Raw genomic sequence first — 17,273 nt, forward strand, 5'->3', positions numbered from 1 at the left:
CGACAAACAAATTCCACTAAGAGTTCTGAGCGGTCTCCTTATGTGTGTCAACAGAACCGTTAGTCTCATCAACCTCTTCTTCCACCTCTATTGCTAAGTCCTCCCGCTCAATCAATTCTACAATAAAGTCAGCCAGCGCTTGACCTTTCATTGTTGTCCTTGGCCTGAACTCAATGTCAAACTCGCTCAGCTCAATAGCCCATTTACTAAGACGTCCGAAATGCTTTAGACTCTGCAGTATTTGCTTCAGCGGTTGATTGGTAAGAACAACCATTGAGTGAGCTTGGAAATACTTGCGCAACCTTCTTGCAGCGTTTATTAACGCTAGTGCCATCTTTTCCAATGGCGAGTACCTTGTTTCTGGTCCATTCATTCCTCTTCCTGCATAAAACACTGTGAGTTCATCCGCTTTTGCCTGCTTGACAATTACTGAACTCATGGCAGTGCTTGAAACCGCTAAGTATAAATATAGCGTGCTTGAAACCGCTAAGTATAAATATAGCGTTTCTCCCTGTTTAGGAATGGACAGAAAAGAGACCAAGGGCAAATATTCTTTCAATCCTTAGAAAGCCGCTTAGCAGTTTGGTGACCAATCCACCTTCTTTCCTATTGGCCGCCTTAGAGCTTTAAACAATGGGGGACACATCTCTGTCCATTAACCGTGAAATGAAGTAGGACAAAGCTACTAGCCTGCCCAGAAGAACTTTCACATCTTTCTTCTCTACTGGGGGTTTCATGTCCAAGATAGCCTTGATCTTGGCGGGATTGGCTTTGATGCCCCACTCATTGACGATGTACCCCAAGAACTTGCTTGAAGTCATGCCAAAAAAGCATTTTTCTGGATTCAACCGCATGTTATACTCCAATAGAACTTTGAAAACTTTCTTGAGGTTACCTACATGATCTCCCACCTTAAGGCTTTTGACCAGCATGTCGTCCACATAGACTTCTATAATGTCACCCAAGTAAGGTCCAAACATAGCGATCATTAACCGTTGATAAGAAGACCCTGCATTCTTTAAGCCAAACAGCATAACTACCCAACAAAATAGGCCTTTGTCAGTTGTGAAAGTTGTTGCTTCTTGATATGAGATTTTCATCTTGATTTGGTTGTACCCTGAGTAGGCATCCATCATGCTCAAGAGCTCATGACCCGCTGTAGCATCCACAAGCTGATCTATCCTTGGAAGCGGGAAGCTATCCTTTGGACAAGTCTTGTTTAAATTTTTGAAGTCTACACACATCCTCCACTTTCCATTTGGCTTATGAACCATGACCACGTTAGAAATCCAAGTGGGATAATTAACTGGGCGGATGAATCCAATCTCAAGCAACTTGCTCACCACCTAGTTCATGGCTGCATATTTTTCTTTATCAAATGCTCTCCTCTTCTACTTAACAGGAATGGCAGAAGGTTTGACTGTTAGCTCATGCTTGATTACTTCCCTTGAAATGCTAGACATATTTGCATATGACCATGCAAACACTTTGGCATTTTCCTTCAAACACTAGATGAGCTCTTCTTCAATAGTTGTGTCTAACTGTGTTCCAATGTTGACTTTTCGCTCAAGAAACTCTTCAGAGATGATGACCGCTCGCACTGAAGTTTTGGTGGCAGGTGTCTTTGGAGCATATTTTTCATCTTGCTTTCTTGGATCATCCACCTTGTCTGTTAACTCCTTTCCCCTATAAACGAAAGAATTTCTCTCCGCTTTTTCGTTTGCATGATTGACGTCATATAAAATTACCGCGCTACGGAATGACTTCCCCTGACCTCCCCAGTGCTATGGGGAGTTGGAAACATCATCAAGGGCATATAGCCCGCTATGATGCACTTCATTTTTTTCAAAGTTGGCCGCCCTAGGATTACATTTTAAGAACTCAAGCAATCAACTATAATGAACTGCGCGTCGATTTTTGTTGTACAATGAGTGGTTCCAATTTGAACCGACATCATGTCTGAGCCTAGCGGCTAAACTATATCACCTGAAAAGCTAAGGAGCGGTTCATGGTCTTGCACCAACTTCTTCTCTGACCGCTCCAACTTCTTGTGACATGACCTGAACATGATATTAATTGCTGAAACGCTATCAATAAGCACACTCCCCAGGTTGAAACATTTGCAATTACTGTATCACATAAAAATGGATCATCACACGGCCCATTAACCCCATGCTCCTCTTCCTCTGAAAACTCGATAGGCTTGTATCTCTGCTTGCTCATTTTAACCGCCTTGTCATATGATATATGATTAACACTTCTTAGGTGGTTTGCCCTGACATACCGTTTCTTGCACCGGTTGGACATGTTTGTCAACGGTGCTCATTCGTCAATCATGTTGATCTGCTGCAGCTCCACATTTGCCACCACTCCCGCTTGAGCTGGCTGTGCCGCTAGTCGCTCCAATCTCCCCTCTCTTTGCATTCGGTCTAGGGTTTTCTGAAGGTGCTGGCAATCATTTGTATGATGATTGGTGTCTTCATGATGTTTACACCAGCGGTCCCTAATTCTATCCTTTTTAGGGAATTGCACTGGTAGTGGACGCGGTATCTGATCTTTAAACCGGTCAAAAAGCTCCTCATAAGTGCCACTGCAATTGCATTAACCCCCTGACGTTAACCCGCCTGCTCCGATCTGACATTATTGTTCTAACCCTGGCGGTGTCCATGTAGCCACCGCTTATCTTTTTGCCTTTTGTTTTTATGATCTCCACAACTCCACCTTGATGCCATTCCTGCTTGTTATCTTGCTTTCCTACAGCCGCTGTAGTGATTGGCACCTGCGCTTATTGATTAATAACTTTTGGAGCGGTCCCTATATGTGTGGTACTCTGCCTGGGCTGTATTAATAGCCTCGGTTAATACCTCATCATAAGTGGTGGTCAAAAACTTTTTGTTCAGGCGCATTAGAAACTTCCCCTTGTGCAAGCTCTCTTTAAATGCTGCCAAGGCCGTTTTCTTGTCAAATTTTTGCATTTTGAAGTTTCTGATTGCCATCTGGTGACAAAAGAACGCAGCGTTTCTCCCGGCTGTTGTTTAACCTTGAACAGTCCTTCTGTTCCCTGCCCACATTTCGCCTGCAACACGAAACGTGACAAGAAGGCTACCCTTAATTCGTCAAAGGAATTTACTGAGTTGGGCGACTGTTCAAAGAACCAACTCATTGCTTCACCCTCAAGCGTTTGGCTGAACAGCTGGCACTGCAAAGTGTCACTGCACTCTCTTTCGCTGGTTACTTTTTGGAAGCTATCCATGTGATCATGCGGGTCAGAGTTGCCAGCATATTGTGGCATTTTTGGGGTTTTAAAATTGGCAAGGCGGGTTGACTTTCGTATGCGACTTGTGAATGGTCATATTCTCACACTGTAAAGATGATTGTAGGCTTTAGGGGCGGCTTTCGCCGTTACCTTCTTTTCCAGATCCATTAACCTTCTCCATAATTGTTCGCCTGTAGGCTGCCCCCCTTCTTGTTGCCGCTCACTGTCTCCAGTCTGCTGAGACGCTGGTCCCCCTATCCGCTTTGAAGTCCCAATTCATCTGGGCGAAGAGGTACGTCAACGTTTTCCACTCTTTGACGGCTTGACATGCCCCCTGCTCCGCTACTTCTTCGTGAGCTGTAGGTAATGGACTCACTGTTGGCGTTTTCATGGGTTTTTTCCAACCTTGCTCTTGCTAACTGAAGTCTTTTTCTAGAGCAGCTTTTTCTTGTCTTTCTTTGTGCAGATCCTACATTACAAGAGCAAGCTTTGCCTCTGCATCAGCAGAGTTTTGGCCCCTTAGAGTCACCACCTCATTATTTGGTGGCGGTGCACCTATTTCCGCCCTTTGTTTGAGGTGTTGAAAAATTCAAAGTTCTCGTCATTTCTGCAGCAATCTGCAGGCAGTTTGCCTCATCCGAAGAATTACTGTTCATTATCATACTGATTGCACGTGTGAGCTTTTTCTCAAGGGTTCCCACAGACGATGCTAATGTTTGTGTAGTATATGAGCGGTTGACTTGACCCTCTATATATGTCACAATACAAGTTTGTAAACGGTCGTTGCAGTCTTCGTTCCCAGATCTACCTACAGAAGTAACACGCTAGGTTAGGAGAAGCGGTCTTCAACGCTCTGATGCCTAAGTCAGTAAACAAATCGGCAGAGTGACAACAAGTAAATAATGAATTGTTTAGTAAATGAGGAGAGAAACAGTTACTTTTATAGGCTGGAAGTGTCTTAGCCCTTTGGCTTCTCTCCAATGTGGGACAAGTGCTCTTGGTCCTGCTCCAAGAAGCGGTTTTGATGACTCGCATCAGGACTTCAATTATGAAGCGGTTTACACCATTTGATAGAGGTTATTGTTGTCATGCTTGTACTCTATACACGCAAGCGAATATGACGGTTATGACCAGTCTAGAGGCAGTCAAAATATGCTGACCAAGCATATGTACCAACATTTTCTCTACTGGAAAAAAGAAAGAGGGGACCGAGAGTATGGTCGACACAGAGGTAGAGGCTCAAAACACCATTATTGGTGGCTCTGCAAGGGGAGGAGCCGCCTGAGTGTTAGCTTCCAGTTCTCTAAGGCACTGAAGACCACCATGATGTATCATCATGCACTCTCTGCTAGGCATGGGCATGGGCCGAGACGGGTCGGGTATTGGCTGATCTCGGTCCCGATCCCGTAATTATTTTTCAGGACAAGACGGAACGAGATTACCTTTTTTTAGACTTGATCCCGAAGGTCCCAAAAAAATGCCCAGATCGTTTTCGTTGAGTTCTGTTTCCTTCGGATGAGATATAGCCTAGATGTACAAAAAAGAATTATAAAATGATGATCATCATAACATCTCAAATGATAAATTAGCAAACTGCATGCGATCCTTGGTGTCAAACATAGCATACGAAGACTTGAATCTTGAAGAAGAAGAACGCGAAGACCTCGAAAATGAAGACCATATCCAAAACGACAACGAGCGCAAGAATCTTCAGAGGTCTAAGGTTCGCCAGTCCTCCACCGTCGCCGACGTCCTGCAAAGAACACAAATCGAAGAACGTTGATGCTCGATCTCCTTAGGTGCCCTATGATTTTCAAGATCTAATTTTCTCCCTATGTTGACGACACCAAGATGAAGGAGATCGGTGATGGCCGGAGAGTGAATAAATTAAAGAGTTGGTTGAGGCTTATCAAAGAGTGAAGAGGAAAGAAAAGAGAATTGGGGATCAGGATTCACGTGAAAGAAATAAGAAGGTTGTATCTTATGTTTAATTGTTTAGGGTTTATAGTCTTTGATCCGGCTCACATGAAGCCACTATATACAAGTTACGAAGAAAAAAAATAGTTTTAATATATATTACTGGGCCGGGACTAAACGGGCCTAAACTAAGTGATCCTAATCCCATCCCGTTTTATTTAATACGGGACGGGTCGGGACTAGATCCTCATTTTTTTTTTTCTAGTCTCGTCTCATCCCATGAATTTTAGGGACGAGATCGGTTTTGAATGCCCAACCCTACTCTTTGCAACGCCCTATGAGACTTTCATAACAAAACTAGATCTGCAAGACATCCATAGGAGAAACCCTAATTCTCCTATGGATGTCTTGCAGATCTAGTTTTGTTGGGTCGATTGGACCCGGCGGGCTGACTACTAGGCTCTTCAATGTTGGTTGGCTGGGCCGACTGGGCATGTTCGGCCTAATGCTGAGATTCTCAATGTTGGGTTTGCGCGAACTGGGCCTGACCCTAGGCCTGATCTGATTTGCCTAAGGGGTAAGGTACCCATTGGTGGCACATGGAGGCGCATGCGACTAGGAAGCGTAAGAAGCCGTCATAAGAGGTTGTAGTGGTGCCTAGTTCTGCGAGGAAGGCCAAGAGAGGTCAGCCTTCGGGTAGGCATAACAAGGTTAATGTGGAGCCACGTTTAGGGAGCTTCATGATTGAGGTTGGAGTGATGGCAATTATTCCCTCCGAGGAAGTGATTGGTGTCAATTCAGAGGAGCCTTCGTGTAGAGGTTTTCAGTTTGTTAAATAAGTTGGGGAAGTACTTGGTTTTGTTGGTTTTGTTCTAGTTTCTTCTTTGACATCATCATCAGGAAATCACCATTTGGGTTTTTATTTGGGATTATTCATTTCTAGTTACATGTTAGGTTGCCTTTTGCATCGTTTTATGTTGGTTTTTAGACTATTTAGGGGTCTTTGCGGATGACTCAATCTTGTTGTAGCCATTCTAAGAGGTGAGCTATTTCTATATGACTGTTTACGTATTATTGGATTGACGTGACGTCCCTTTTTTTGAAAAAAAAAAAAAAAAGAAAAGGTTAAATTAACCGGATGTTGCAGCCCCTCACGTTTATAACTAAACCATTACACTAAGCGAACTCATCAGTGGGGTTTTACATTTTGAAGGGTTTCCTGGCCAGACTCTGTAGAACCATTGTCGTGGTTCATAAATAATAGCAACTTAGTTGGTAATTCATTATTCGTTGTGGTTACCTAAACAAGTGAAGAATGAGAGCTAACACGAATTATCCACACCGAGGAGGCGAGGACTATATACTACCTGGAGTCCTGGACCTAAATTTGGCAACTCCTTACAATGTCACAATTCAATATACAAACAATGTCGAGTCATCTAATCGAAAAAAAAAAAAAAAAATATCAAGTCAGCTGACACAAATTACGATCTGAACAAAATCTACGGATGATGCAGGTTGCAACACCTAGATTTTATGGCCTTATTCTTTTGTTCCCCATACCTCAATGGCCGGTGGACATTGCATTGTATACTTATTAACAGGAGCCTAGATGGACAAAACAGCATATCGGGTCAGCACATTCAATGAGCACATGAGTCTAGACTCTCAACTCATAGAGATGAGCATTTCAGTTTCTTTTTCAATTTTCTCGGATGTCGCATGTAATTGTTGTAACACTAAACTAAATGTGTCTAAACTAAATATATGCCAAATCACTTTGATACATCACGTAAAACTTATATCACTAGACCAAATACTATCATTTTGTTATTATATATATCTTATATCACTAGACCAAATACTATCCACATATAACTTATATCACTAGATCCAATATTATCGTACCATCATTTTGATACTCTGAGAACTTTGTTGCTTCCATATTTTCTACTTCTGCTTCATGAAAATATACGTGCTGCATGATCATAGATCAAAACGTCATTACTGAATCAACGGTTATGCTAATGTAGAGTTTCTTATGGCAAACCGTAGACTGATCGCATAAGACTTAAGAACGAATATTTTTCACCTTCCTCGACTCTTTAGAAGCACGATCTTGAGAATTTCTGGTTTTACTAGGTACAGACATCCAACCCTTTCAGAGTTTAGGAAAGAGGGGACAGCCCCAACTGGCCAATTCACATGGCAAAACTTGGAACTCATAACCTGTGGATATAATCAAACTACCTCTACCGACACCTTCCATTCCATTGAAATGGTGGGAAGAAAATTTTACTACTGGCCCTGGTTGATTCAACTTCGAACAGTCTGAACATTGTACCAGGCTACAAGCTCATCCAAAGTTAATTCCACAAATTATGCTACAGTATTATGCGTTCTGATCATGGGATGTCAAAGTGGTTCAGAACCATACAAGTAGCAATCAATCTTTTTCTTCATGTGAACTTCTACTCTTATGTCTGAATCAATACCGCAAGCTGGAGCTGGCTGGAATTATTATCCTGTACCACCTAAGATCGGCCATTACATTTTCAACAAGAATAAGTAGGCATTTAAATGAGGCTTCACACCTCCTGACACTAGAGAATGATGCCCATAAAAAGCTTTCATTACTTTCCACAGCATGAAACCACTGGGAAAAGAAAAACAAGGCATCTTCAGTATCATATGGTTGGTGTTAAAAGATGACAAGTTAATAAACCAACTTAATAAGCTACCTTGGATCTCAAAGGACTACTTGGGAGGTTTGAATTCTCTCCAGCTTTCAATGGCAGCTTTCTTTCTCGTGTCAAAATCAACTTTTTCGAGATCAGAGGCAGTTCCTAGGTAACCATAAAAGACCCTCTTCTTTTCCCGAGTCTTTTCATCTAACTTCACAAGGTAAGGATTGTTCTCATCATCCTTATTGCCCATTGTGAGGGGTTGAACATGATACCAAGCCCTGCGTCCGTGATTGTCTTTCTCAAAGAATTCTGTCATTCGCAAGGCCTCCTTGAGGCCCGCTTCATCAGCTGAAAACTTGATTATGGTTGTTCCCAAATGACCATCTCTACCATACAGGGATTTCGACTTGCCGCTCCCAAACCCAAGAGCTGTATGCCACGATAGTGGAAAACCAGTAAGATGTCAAGTGGAATTCCTTTATGGAATATAGAAGTTATAAAAGACAAAAAAAAAAAAAATTGAATAATACATGATTGAAAACTTTCTAATTGGACAAAAAGCAAAGATAAAAAATGATCAATAAAATCCTGAAGAGTAACTACAGGTAACCATGTTGTTGATGGTTCCAAAGTAATGGTTCCTAGCAAATAAGGGTTACAGTTGAATGTCTTCAATGGTTCATAAAAAGGCAGCTTCGGACTCTCTAATGAAATCCAAAGCACCCTAATACAGACACCTCTACCATTAGGAAACATAAAGACCATGGTTCAGTTGATGGCTGCAGGTCAATGTGAAAATAAACTCACATGTGTAAGGAAATATGCATCTCAATAATGAAAGCTTAATTAATGGGAAAGCCAGTCCAAAGACAAGATGAAGACTTCTCAATTCTTTTCAATCTGCATGGAAAGAGACATAACAGAAGTGAAAAGTTTGAGAGAATCGACAAAACCAGCAACAAACCTATTAGACACTAGTGCAGCTCAAGCATCAAGGAGTTAAAAGCCAATGAACAGCAACACTTTTCAGTTTATCAGCAACACTTTTCAGGTATTAAGATATTAAGGTAATTAGGACTAAGGTATTATGCCAGACAATGCCCCGTCCTAACTCCAATTTGGATAGAAGGCTTCGGCACCCAATTTTACCACTTCCTCAGCATGCAGTATAGTTGATTTGTAGTTACTTTTCCATTAGGTGTGCAGGTTGTACCATGCATATATTTTATAGGCCAGGGAGAGAAGAAACATGATTATGTTCCCAACAACAAAACATTGACAGCCAGATGCTACACATGCAAGTATAAATAGACCAGGAAAAGTTGTGACCATAGAACGGCATTCTTGCCCATCAATATCAACCAATATGAGAAAATACCCAACCTGTTCCAACACAGAATAAATATATGCTTCGACTCATGGCTAACCAATATTCTGTATAACAAGTAGAAAAATAAGATTGATAGAAAGACGTGTTTCAATTCAGCTGCCAACAAAGACAGATCAAACTCTAACCAGCAACCACGGCCTTGGAAGTTGTTACTAACATGCAGGAGCCAGATCGCCCTATTCTAAACTAAAGAGCCAGAGTAGTTACAATTTTGAGGAAATTCATTCCTATGTGCATGGATGCCAATTATCACTGCTAAAGAGCATGTAACTAACCTATGCAGTGTTTAATTCAAGAAAATGTTTAGAAATATCAAATGGACAAAAGAAAGGTGGGGCAATGCATCAGCTAAAACAAAAGGATCAAAACTCACATGGTAACTATTATTCATTCTAAACAAGAGGACAAACGGGTTGAATCATGCTGGGTGGGTGGGATGGGGAGCTGCATACGCTTGGAACTACCACCAGCTTGGCATATGCTCATCTTACCGGTACTTATATTCCAAGGAGCAAAGGGAGAAACAAACACTATAAGTAAAAAGATCACTACTCTCAACAGGGACTCGCCCCTGTACATCAAGTCAGAAATGCATGCTATTTTCACATTCAGCTATTACCCCTAGTTCTGGAAATGATACAAATTCACGAATTTAACAATTAATATGGTAAGGTAGGACTAACAGAATGTCATCTAGTACAATGGGGAAGGCCCTAATACTATATTACAGGTATTGGAAAACCCCTTTGCTATCCCCACAAATCAGATCAATAAACCTGTAAAGGGTGACTGCACACTATTACTGGTTTACCTCACCCTTTAATTATCCATTGCGGAACAAAGCTAAAATAACTTGCCAGCTTTGGTGACTTCATCAGCGTTAAGATTGGAAAAGCTTAAATGGGTTATATGAATCTTCAAGCTTAACTCTCCAGGAATCGGACCTAGTAGGTATATTTTATTGAAGAGATAGGCAGTGTAGTGCACCTAAGTAAGGGTTGGCTTTATCTAGTAAAGATATTTATCTAAAAAAAGGTTGTGTATATTTCTGCAATTGCAGATTTGTACAGAGTTAGCGGCTAAAATAGGATTCATGCAGAGTTTACTTGACCTAAGCCCAACTTTTCCACAGAACATTCTGATAGAAACTGCAGAACATAAAAAAAAAGCACAGTATGAAGGAGGAAATTATACCTCGTATATAACTATCCATTGCTTTATTGCCCAAACCCTCCATGCGCCCATCTTTACTCTTTCCTGTAAGCGTATTATGAATTATCACCATGGGAGGCCACATTATCAGGTCATCTTGATTTGCTGCTGCTTCATCAGCGGAAAGAAACTGATATGCCTTTGAGTTATCAGGAGGCTTCAAGTAGTTCCACCCCATTAAAACACAAAGAGCCTTGTGTAAGCCCAAGTGATCCACACGAATGTCCGCATTGTCTGTGTTGTAACTGTGCATAATGAGACTATGCATATCCGGAAAATCTTTTGCAGACCTGAAAGTACGCATATCAAGGGAATTGAACAACGTTTTCAGGTTCACCTCTCTGATAGCAATATGACCTCTTAAGTTTGAACTCAAAGGGGAATGAAGAAGATGCATCTACCAGGACTCTATGAGCTGATATTGTCATATGCAACGACTCAATAATAGTTTAACAAATACTGGCTTTTTTCACTAAATACCTTCACACAAGGTAATCAATTTATAATGGAAAGATAAACTTTTTATTGGATTAGGACAGAGAAAAGCAAGTCTACCAAAAGAAAATACCATTGTTTCCATTGGCTGCATAATATTTCATTTTCAAGGATTGGCTTAGTACTGTTCACCGTGACCGTATATAAATACACCATGTAATGGAGAGTAATTACTGCACATAACGGGGCCTATAAACATGTCTATTGTAACACAACAGCACAAAAGGCACGGTAGCTATAATTCCACAATTGACGCAGAATATGTTGAACAAAAACAAAAAAAGGAGTAGAAGCCACGACCAAATGAGGAATTAAGTTTTAACCCCCTCCTTTTTTGGTGAAATTTAAACCCCTCCTAATCAAACAGCAAAACAGAAATCCACAAATTGATAATATATATACACACACACACACATATACATATTCCTTAGTTAAGCCAAGCTGTCCTCTGAACCTTTCCAGCTATAGTTCTAGAGAGAAAACCTATTTTAGCTGACAACACATACCTGCAAAGGTTACTGAACTCAAAAGGAAGAACTACATAAAATTTACTTTACACACCACTGAGAAATTGGTACAGTAATATTCCAGTAGAAAATTCTGCAGTTCTACCAAATAAATCATATGGAAAGATTCATGCAATATGTTGGCGGGTGGTCTAGGATTTCGACAGCACAAAGGTATAAAGAAGGTATATGTAGTACTATAATTGGCAATGGCAGGGTTTCTTATTAAGTTCATACAAAAGATGACGACGGCATACATGTAAAACCAAAAGAAAACAACCTATACAATAGAGGTCATCACCCTTGAATGTCCTTAACAAGGATATAGATTGTACAAAGGAACAAAGAAGGCATGGGTAGTACCTTAATTGGCAAAGGCGGGGGTTCTTATTAGGTTCATACAAGAAATGGCCACAACATATAAATGAAACCATAGGAATGCGAACCTAAAAGAAAGAAGTCATCACCCAGAGACGCCTTAATGAGGGTCTGCCATATATGTGTATAGCATAAGCTACAAATGAAAGTACAATCACAAAAGCAAATTAGTATAAAGATCCTATAAAAACTATCTAGTAAATTAGCACTGCTAGTCGACGTCATATGTTTCTACTAGAAAAGTGAGTATGCATCAGCCTCAATAGCCAGTTCTTGCGGGTGAGAGTTCACAAACTAAAGGCTAATAATAAGAGATGGAAGAGATTACAACTCAAAATTCAGAAATCACTCAGATGTCAACAATAGCATCAAGTCATCAACCAATCAGAAATAGAATAAACAGAAGCATCTGTCGATGTGAAACAAAGGCAAAAAAATCTTTACATATGCGGCTGTCACTTGTAAAAAATCATTAGCTACTAAACCCTGTGTTGCAAACTTTCTCCGTCTCTGGCAATAACAGAATTTACTTTGACAGAAAATTGTAAAACTAAACTTATAGTAACAACAGGGAAACCAATGCCACCCAACACCCAAATTAAACAACCTCTGGGGTCTTGACTATGATACTCGCGTTACTGATTAAACAGCCTCTGGTGCAAACTCATGTTTAGTAAGGCCTTATAACAGCCTACCTACAACAATACAAGACAATTGGACACACTAACAGAGACACACTCACTTTGGACTTCAGAGACCTAACCTATTGTCTTACAGAAAAAAAGCATAAATCTGATACAAACCCCACTGCCCACAAAATTAATTTGACTGGATAGTCAAGAGCATAAATGTGTTCGGATGACCTGAGGCTTGCCCAAGTCAAACACATTTCAGGTACCAACACGAAAAGCCAACAGATCAAGTTTTGTAGTTTGGGTATATTCAGTAGCAGTCAATTGTTCACCGAAATATGTAAATAAACTAGTACTGCCCTTGACTCCATACACAGAAGTGAAGGACCAATGACACTCAACTACTGTGGAGTGTGTAGAACTGCATTCTACAAATATCCAAGTTTATAATACAGATTAAGAAAATTGTCAATTCAGAAAGTGATGATTATACATTTCAAGAATGTAGTTAATTTCAAAAATCTAAGAATTAATTTTGTGAATAAATTCCACATTTTACAGATAATTCTCTTTTGTACACCTACCTGTCATCTTCTGCAGTAGATCCCATCAATTATTTATAGCAACGCAGATTTGATGCGGATAGTAAGAGTTAAGAATACAAACAATTAAAGACTATTCTTTTGTGTAAACAGAAAATAAATCAGTTCCTCTTGTCCAATAAGTAAAAGAACCAATGATTGACTAAAACTCCTTCGAGTCTAGTTAAGAAGATCTGGGAAAGGTCTAATACACTATGACCATTCTCCTCCAAAACCTACATTTAAAATTCCCACAGAAGAGCATTGACAGAAACTGTGTGTTCCTACCGAGAAAAATAATAATATTAAATTCATTATTCTAAGTAATCTCTTGGTCCCTACACCTAAACTATCTCCTACTAAAAATTCATAGACTTTTTGAGTTTTCATCAAGTGTAATATAGATTCTGCAGCACGGTCTGATGCAACATCACCAGTACACCAATCATAAAAGAAGCTTAGGTAAAAAGAAAGGCATCAATGCATATTCAGATCAGTCATAAGTTAAAAATCTAGACAGCTGATCAACTAAGAAAATAAAATAGAAACTCATTAAGCTTCTTAATCTGTTTTGAATCCTTGAGATGACATTGCAGTCATCAGAGGAAAACAAGGTAAACATAAATGAAAGCACACTTTCATTATATACACTTGATACATAACACCGCATACCCTCAGTCAATTACCTAATTGATCAAACAACTATGCATTAGACTCAACATAAATCAGGTAGGTAAGTTTACAATAGATGATATAACAGACTCTACAGCTGGCATTCAGTTGCACATGTAAATCAAGACGAAAAAAAAACCTTCACACTGCAAGAGACTCGAAGCATTTGTTCTTGCACACACATCTAGAATTAGCACATAGCAATAACCCCATGTGCTTGAATGAATATGCAAGCACATTGAATGTAAAGCACTATATACTAGAAGATTGCACAGAAACTACGTATCTATGAAGCACCAATACGACAATTTACACACGTATCCCGTGTCAGTACGCAATATGCGTACGATACATGCAAATACGTCAAAATATGGTCCAACATGCGTATCAATTTTGGATACGGATCAGATGCACGTATCCGGAAAGAATACGCAAATAAGTGAATACGCGGGGCAAACTGTGACTTTTAAATGTTAAAAAAGATAATTAACAAAAAAACAGACTTAGGTCGAGACCTACTTCAAAATACGCCATACTCTCCTCCTCGTCAGCTATCAGACTCAGAGTTCTCTTCTTCTTGGATTGATCATCGGGTACGGTCTCTCTACTCTTCTTCTTCTCTGTAAACCTCGCATCGGGTGATTCCTACTCTTCTTCCCTGGTCTTAGTTTAGGGTCTGATTGAATTGAGTTTGAATTGCATCTAGGGTCTGATATAATCTTTTCGCTCCCCGCTCATGGTTCTGGCCTTATTTGGTTGTAATATGGTCTAATATGGTTTTGTGTTTGAGCTCATGTTCTGGCCTTGAAATGTTCTAGCTAGACTCATGAGTTCTTCAGTTCCCTAAGCTAAAAACACTAGAAACCTATGAAAGCTATCATAACTTCCTTGATTCTCCAAATGGAGACTTCTTTGTTTTGGTACATCAGTAGGTTATCAATGGTTCTTATTTACAGACAGAAGCAGAGACTGAAAGAAAGAACTATAAAGAGAAAGTCTACTCATTCTAATGGGATTGCTGAAGACCAGTTAGAAGTCTACTTATATGTTCAATTCAACAAGCACCCTTGATGATTAAAGTTTCACAATTTTTTTTTTAAATTATTATTATTTATATATATATATTAAAAAATAATATTTCATTACCGTATCCATCCCGTATCCGTGTCCTACATATTTTCAATTTCACGTGTCCGCGTATCGTATCGTGTCGGATACGGACACTCATACTCGTATCTGTGCTTCTTAGCTAAGTATCAATCAGAGGAACTTCACATTTTCAAGGTCTATCAGAATTGACCAACATAGTTATCTTGAAATTCTAATGGCTAATACAAACAATAGTGTCAACAACAACCACAGCTATTAGTACTAATAATACTACAACTACGGCAAATACTCTTGTATCTCTGAAGCAATTCACCCTATATGTAACTATTTGATTTCTATTTGACTTCTCTTGGGTTGTACAATATCTACAAACTCATAGCTATTACTACTAATAATACTACAACTATTGCAAATACTATATCTCTGAAGCAATTTGGGTAACTATTTAAAACCTACTTGACTTCTCTTGGGTTGTACAATATCTACAAACTATTAGGCAGCCTTGTCCTTGAAAGGATCAAAGCTCCCTTTTTTTACTCCCTTCCTTTGCTCCATACTCCTTCAAGCACTGTATCAAATAGATCATACTACTAACAATACATCACCTGTCAGCTGTTCCTGATTTTTGTAGAGAGGCCAACTTCTTACACTATAATTTTTCCTATACAAACTTTATTAGTTAAAAAAAATGAGCTACAAATGCAGCTACATACCTCATCTATAGGATAGGGTAATCATTCATGTCCCCCTAATGTTAAGCTTAGGGAACAGCTAGAAGGCTAAAGTGGTTGGATTTTGCGAGCTGTCATTCGCCTAACTACTCACTCTTATACCACCAACCAATGAGATATTATTAGCATCGAAAATTAACATAAAGGCGAAAGGATTAGTATCAGACCTGCCAGTGGTGCCACAAGCAAGACAATTAAGCCGGCCCTGCTTCCCATCCTCAATGTAAATCTTCTTCTGCGCTCCATTCTCATTAATTACCTTCGCAAAGTACAGAAATGCCTTCTTCAGTGCAGCCTGGTCAACCTGAAGATACTTATGCCCCACATTATCACCACCACCACCTCCGCTGCCACCGCTTTGCCTAAACCCCACATTTTCAAAACCTCCACCAGTCCTCATGAACTTCGAAGCCCTCGGATCATCGCCGCTCCTGGACTGGGCCCCCATCTCACGCCTAAACGGGCTACTCGGACCCGCCGGAAACCCATTCGGGTTCCCCAATTGCACCAACTGCTGCCGTCGTTTCGCCAATTCTTCTCCCTTATCCCTATGCTCCTCTTCCTCCCCAAACTTCCTCTTCATCGACGAGCCTTCCTGGGGTCCACCACGGCCGTCAATCCCAAGCGAGTTCCAGTAGTCCGGGGCGGGCCCGCCCGGTCCGAACGGCAAGAACCGACCCGAGGGGTCCATGTGCGGCGGAGGGAAGTCCTGGTAATCTGGCGGGAGAGCGAAGTAGGAGCGGACGGTACCGTCGGCGAGGACGATGGTGCGGCGCTCGAGGTTGTGGAAGCCGTAGACGGGCGGAGGCGGCGGGCCGAAGGAGGAGGGGTCCGGAAAGGGGAAAGGAGGCGCGGCGCCGGGAGAGGGGGCCGGCGGGTGTTTCGGATTGGCGGGGCTGGCGGTTTTGCCGGGTTTGGGGGATGGGCCGGTGGCGGGTTTCGGGTCGGGTGGGTTTTTGTTGCGGTGGTTTTGGTTGTTCTTGTTGTTGGTGGAGGGGGAGGATTCCCAGCGAGATTTGCGGTTGGAGGCAGCGGAGGAGGAAGAGGAGGGCTTGTGGGGTGGGCCCTTGGGGTGGTTACCTCCAGCCATGTTTTGGTAAGAGAGAGAATTGTGATGCAGGAGAGGAGAGGGTTGAAAAAGAAGGAAGAAGATGGAGGAGGGAGAGTGGGAGAGCTGGAAAGGAGGTCGTCTCCAAAAAGCGGTATGGGTTACTTTGGGCTTCGTTGGCTTTGTTTTATAATTAAACATTTATTTCTCTTCCGATAAGAGAGGGGTGTCTTTCCCTGCCTGCAGTTTAGGTTGCCGTAGATGACAAGGGTCGGAACTTCTCCATCTCATACAAAGAAGCTAACGATTCGAATGATGAAGTTCCACCCGGTTGAAAGATTGATCTCATACCCAACTGTGCTTAACTGTTACTAGATTTTGATCAGTTGAACTGTTCATTATTCTCCGATTAGAAGTAAACTCGATAATGGGAGTCTTGAATCCCACACCACGGCACGGTTGATGTTACGATTTTCCTGCCGAGCACCCATGCACACGGGTTACAAGACTTTGGGTCGTTTACTTCTCTGATTGAGCATACATCATTTGCCGGTATGGTTCAAATGCACTCTTTCAAACTTGACAGGAAAATTGCTTCAAACCTGACCGACTGGACAGAAGTCTATTACATACTCACTTTCGAGGATAGAATGAACAT

General features: G+C 41.0%; 1 protein-coding gene across 1 annotated transcript; it reads right to left on the reverse strand.

Moving 5' to 3' along the window:
* Nucleotides 1–6,883: 6,883 nt before the first annotated feature.
* Nucleotides 6,884–16,657, reverse strand: LOC101304679. The gene is made up of 4 exons (XM_004300949.1): nucleotides 15,735–16,657; nucleotides 10,445–10,752; nucleotides 7,915–8,289; nucleotides 6,884–7,829 (listed from the first exon to the last, which is right to left on the reverse strand). The coding sequence occupies exons 1-3, from the start codon at nucleotides 16,655–16,657 to the stop codon at nucleotides 7,931–7,933; spliced, it is 1,590 nt and encodes a 529-aa protein (XP_004300997.1). The 3' UTR covers nucleotides 6,884–7,829; nucleotides 7,915–7,930.
* Between the last annotated feature and the right edge of the window lie 616 nt (nucleotides 16,658–17,273).

The sequence above is a fragment of the Fragaria vesca genome, linkage group LG5 (genome assembly GCF_000184155.1).
Source record: "Fragaria vesca subsp. vesca linkage group LG5, FraVesHawaii_1.0, whole genome shotgun sequence".
In the NCBI taxonomy this organism is placed as follows: Eukaryota; Viridiplantae; Streptophyta; class Magnoliopsida; order Rosales; family Rosaceae; genus Fragaria; species Fragaria vesca.